This window comes from Suricata suricatta, chromosome 2, assembly GCF_006229205.1.
Source record: "Suricata suricatta isolate VVHF042 chromosome 2, meerkat_22Aug2017_6uvM2_HiC, whole genome shotgun sequence".
Taxonomy (NCBI): domain Eukaryota; kingdom Metazoa; phylum Chordata; class Mammalia; order Carnivora; family Herpestidae; genus Suricata; species Suricata suricatta.
In genome coordinates this window covers 60,641,777-60,647,004 of record NC_043701.1, presented here as the reverse complement: position 1 = coordinate 60,647,004, position 5,228 = coordinate 60,641,777, and the positions used below count along the sequence as shown (strand labels likewise).

The 5,228-nt window shown below is 39.0% G+C and overlaps 1 protein-coding gene across 3 annotated transcripts in view; it reads left to right on the top strand.

Annotated features, from left to right (window-relative positions):
• Positions 1 to 2,885, top strand: part of BCAP29 (B cell receptor associated protein 29) — a 48,323-nt gene extending 45,438 nt beyond the window's left edge. For all 3 annotated transcript variants that reach the window (XM_029927155.1, XM_029927136.1, XM_029927146.1), the window contains exon 8: positions 1,765 to 2,885. In XM_029927155.1, coding sequence (XP_029783015.1) covers positions 1,765 to 1,800 — 36 coding nt within the window. In that variant the 3' untranslated portion in view covers positions 1,801 to 2,885. The remainder of the gene's footprint in view (positions 1 to 1,764) is intronic.
• Positions 2,886 to 5,228: the final 2,343 nt, after the last annotated feature.

Sequence of the window (5,228 nt, the reverse complement as noted above, 5' to 3'; positions counted from 1 at the left end):
TTTTTTTTTGTTTCTTTTTTACTTTGTTCATTTGTTTCGTTTCTCAGATTGCACATATGAGTGAAATCATGGTATTTGTCTTTCCCTGTCTGCCTTATTTTGCTTAGTATTACACTCTCTAGGTCCATCCATATTGTTGCAAATGGCAAGATTTCCTTCTTTTTATCACGGAGTAATATATATATACATACACACACATCACCTCTTTATCTTTTCATCTGTGGAAGGACATTTGGGTTGTTTCCATATCTTGGCTATTGTAAATAATGCAGCAAACATAACAGTGCATATATCTTTCTGAATTCATGTTTTTGTTTTCTTTGGGTAAATGCCCAATAATGGAATACCAAGTAATATGGTACTTCTATTTTTAGTTTTTTTGAGTAGACTCCATACTGTTTTCAGAGTGGCTACACCAATTTATTTTTCTACCAACAAGTGCATGAGGTCTCTTTTATCTCTACTTCCTTGCCAACACTTTGTTATTTCTTGTGGTTTTTCTTTTAATCATTCTAACAGGTGTAAGGTGATATAGTGGTTTTGATTTGTATTTCCCTGCTGAGTGATACTGAGCGTCTTCTCATGTGTCTGTTGGCCATTTGTAGGTCTTCTTTCGAAAAATGTCTATGCAGGTTTCTCCACCCATTTTTAACCAGATTATTTAGGTTTGGTGTTCTGGGTTGTTTGTTTTGTTTTCTTTTTTTGATGTTGAGTTTGGTGTTATTTTTGACAGAGAGAAACAGCCCATGAGCAGGGGAGTGGGCAGAGAGAGAGGGGAACAGAGGATCTGAAGCAGGCTCTGGGCTGACAGCAGGGAGTGTGATGTGAGGCTCAAACTCACGAACCGTGAGATCATGACCTGAGCCAAAGTCCTGACGCTTAATCAGCTGAGCCACCCAGGTGCCCTGCATAAGCTCTTTATATATTTTACATATTATCCTCTTATCAGATACATTATTTGCAAATATCTTCTCTCATTCAGTAGTTAAAGCTGTGATATTTATGTAAAGTAGTAAGACATATATAAACATGTGAAAATGGTACCTTATCATTCAAAATACTTCCTCTAATCCTGTCTTCTGATTTGGTTGCTTAACATTAAAGTTAGTAAGTTTCTCTGAAAGCATTAATACTCAGCCTGACAGAGAGCTAAATGAGCTCCTCGTGTACAAGCAGTAGCACTGCAACTCCGTGTGATCCCGTTTTCTTTCCTCAGTGTAGACTTTGCTTTCTTGAGTGCACATGATCTCTGAAGGTTAATTTCCATCCCATTTTCCTCCAGTTTTAAATGATATTTTATAGTCGTCTTGTGATCAGCAAAGAGTACAAATTTGAGAACTCAGTTCTTCTGGAAAATATCTGCATCACACACACACACACACACACACACACACACACGGCTGTCCCATCTGGGGGTTTCATTCCCCCTCATTCTTTCCTTGACACAAATCTTTATTAGGTTGATAAGAGGGGAATTTTAGAAATTTTATTTTTCTGGCATAACCTGTGAAACAAAAGCAAAGTAGATTAGGGCAGGGAAACAAATGAACTTATCAGGAGTGTTATTTTTCCCCCTTTTTCAAGTAAAACCCACAAACTTTGTAGTTTAGGCTTGAGACATTCTCAATCCCTATTTTCATTTTTGATTATTCTCATAACAACCATAAACAGAAAAGAGAACTTTTTAAAAAGCTCCTTGTCGTATCTGTGAATGTTATTCATTCTTGGCTATACCTACCTGAGTTATTTTTTGTTTTCTTGCAGAATCGTTTGGGGAAAGACAGTAAGAAAGGCCTGTGAACTTTAATGAAGATGGTGATTCACCATGTGAAGATGACAGATGTTATCATGTTAGCCTGTACAATTTAAAATTCAGTAAAAGCTACTGTTTATGACCAGCCAATAATTTTTTTAATGCCACATGTAGGCTGTTATCCTAATGGTGTTGTCACAATATTTGATGATGTTTCAGATATATTGTCAAGTCTCTATTCCAGCTCTTCTGTAAAATATAAGCATGTTTAACACCCTAGTAAGATACTGAGAGGAACACTGGTGGGTTCACTGCTTACCAATAAAAGGAAAAATTTATAGCCCGTTAACTTCCAAAATTAGACTTTTAAGTTGATAAAGTCATTAATAGCCTAAAAAGCTGTGTTGTGTTTTCAGTCATCACAATCTGTTTAATCAGATGACAGTAATGCTGATGTATTTGAAAACAGTATTCAGTGTCAGCACATTTGTCCATAGATTAAATAAGGACAGATGATCAGAAGTAGTCATTATATACATGGGGAAGAGTCATGATGAGCAAAAATATAAAAACAATGACCTTAGTTGTTCTTTTTTATAAGCCTGATGACACTATAGTTTACTCTTGTAAGACAACGATATCGATAATTATATTTTTGCTACTGTGCCTCTATATCTGTTGGACTGTTTCTGTTGACATTTGTGTTAATACCACATAATAAGTAGGAATTGTACCTTTTTAAAATTCATCTGGTAATGAAGTTTACATCTGTTTGCATAACTGCCATGCACTGAACTTAAAATTATTTTACAACAATGTGGAATTCTTTACTTAGAAAACTAACGTAGAGCATATCCAAAGAGCAATGTTTCCCCTTGCTGTGAGAGTTACTAAGTCTACAAATGTTACCTTAAATATACATACACTGGGGTCACAGTTCTCTGAGATGTATCTGTATTCTGAAAGCTAAATATTAAATACTATTTTTCCATTCATATTCCTTTAGAATCTCCTTTAGAACATGATAATGATCGTAATTATATTAATATGATTTAGGTTGTTCCAATGTCTAGACATGAAAATCATCTTCTGGTCTCATAAAGACCTAAATATAAAAGGAAATGGAAAATAATGCCTTGAGTTTCTACTTTCCTGATATTTGTTTCATCCTTTGTTCTTTATTGTCATTTTAGCACCAATTTCATGCATACTTAAGTTTTTTCATTGCAATGTAGATGAAATGAGTGAATATGTAAGAATTTTATTTCAGGTGTAACTCAGGAGCTACTGCTGGAACACAGAAATGTAGGAGACATTTACCAGGAGAGAGCAATGGAGTTAGACCAGATGGGCTGACGGCACCGTGAGCAACAGGGCAGGGGTGCTGCAGGAGGAGGGACCTGAGTAAATGGCAGCTCGGAGTATCACCGTGGAAATGGCAAGTGGGTAAATATGAAGAAGGTAGCAAGCATTCGTGACCTCGCCTCCCATGCAGAAATCAAGGCTAGTAACAAAATAACAGAGAAGCAGAAAATACCCAGCCGTAGAATTGGCAGGACTAAAATCAAATCCATCCAGCTTTACACCACTAATTTAGCTGTGTGATTTTGAACAAATTATTCAAACTTGCTAGACTCCCGTTTCCTCATCTCCAAAATGGGAATAATAATGTTTTAGGTCAGGATTACTATGTAAACTAAGAAAACACAGTGACCCTCGAAATTTTTCAGACTTTACAGCAAGAAAAGCCTGGGCACCCTTTTAAGAGCGTAAGGATTTGAAAGATCGCCAGAAAGCACTTAAAAGCTTACATTTAAGTAATTTTAACAACCCTCTCAGTTTTAGAAATCTGTACCCCAAGGCCTTAAAAGTTTAAGCAGTTTCCCCAAAGTAGCAGAGCCAGGATCAGAGTCTATTCCAGTTCCCCAGATGCTATTCTAGTGTTTATACACAAATTGATGATAATTTGCTAAATAAAATATTGGGATTAGCATTAGCCAGGAGTTGAACCAGGAAGTTTGGCTCCAGAGTCACCATAATGAACTGCCTCTCAAGCTATGCTTGTTCATGCCTATTACTCTCTCCTTACCACCCATGGAGCTTAACAAATTCTGTTATAAACAAATATGTATTGCGTGGAGGTTCTGGACTCCAGGAAGTAGCGCTTAAGAAGTTCTAAGCAAGCACTCTAGGGTCTGGCATGAGTCATCCCAGTTGCTTGCCTAGCTCTGTCTTGGGCTTGGTACTGGTAACTACGTTACCCTAAACCCCAATCTACAGCCTGGAGTTTAACTGTCCTGAGTCCACCAGCCTGCCTGGACCCCTAAAAACTTATGTTTACGGTTCTGGTGCTGGTCTGCTTTCTTAATGTGACAACTCCTGCTTCCTCCTGGGACCTCCCGCCTACAACCGCTTGCGCGCACCTGTGCCTGTTGTCGCGCTCTCCCTCCATGCGTTGGTCTGGTTCTGCGTTCCCATTCCATTGTCCACCACCTTCTGGCTGTGCCCCCAGCTGTGTCCCACCACTGCTGGACAGCCCGTGCCCAGCACTACCAACAAGGCCCTGGGATGCACCTCACATTCAAACACCCACATTATACTGTGTCAATATAGCAGTCCTCATAAACAGATAATATCTAGAATGGATTTGTCTAAAGTCCGTGAAGCTCTTCTGAACTTTTATATCCTTCAGCCTACCTTTGCCAGAATTCTTGAAACTCCACTTATTAGAAATTCAATTTCTTTTTGGCATTTCTTTCATCAATTTACAAAAAATTTTATTATATCACATCGATGCTTTCTACCTTAGTTGTTAAACAAATATGACTTTATTAGTCTTCCTCCCTATAGCCAAAGTGATTTCTAGCACTGCAGAACTGGAAAACAGCCCTGCAGAAGTGATCCATGTCCTAATCTCCGGAAGCTAGAAAGACTCTCTTCTATGGCAAAAGTGAGTATGACTTACATGGTGAACATGAACATGTGTCTAAGGATCTTGAGGTGGAGAGATTGTCCTGAATAATCTGGGTGGGCCTAAATACAGCCACAGGTATCCTTATAAGAAAGAGGCAGGGATGATGTCCCCACACAGGAGAAGTCACTGCCACCACACAGGCAGACTGGAGTGCTGCAGCCACCAGAGCTGGCAGAGGCAAGGAACAGATGTTTCCCAGAGCCTCCTGAGGGAACGTGACCCTGCAGACACCGGTGATTTTAGACTTCCGGCTTCCAAAACTATGAGACAATAAAATGTTTGTGTTCAGCCACCAAGTTTGTGGTAACTTGTTACAACAGCCGTAGGAAACTAATGCAGGAACAGAAAGCACGAATCTGTCATGGGCTGGACTGAGTTTCACAATGTGGGAAACAGGCACCCTTGGTTTCCCCCAGGGGGCCAATCAAAGATTGCCATGGACACCTGTTATTTTTGTTCTTCGACAATTCTGTTTCACATGGTTTCCACTACCAAACTGAG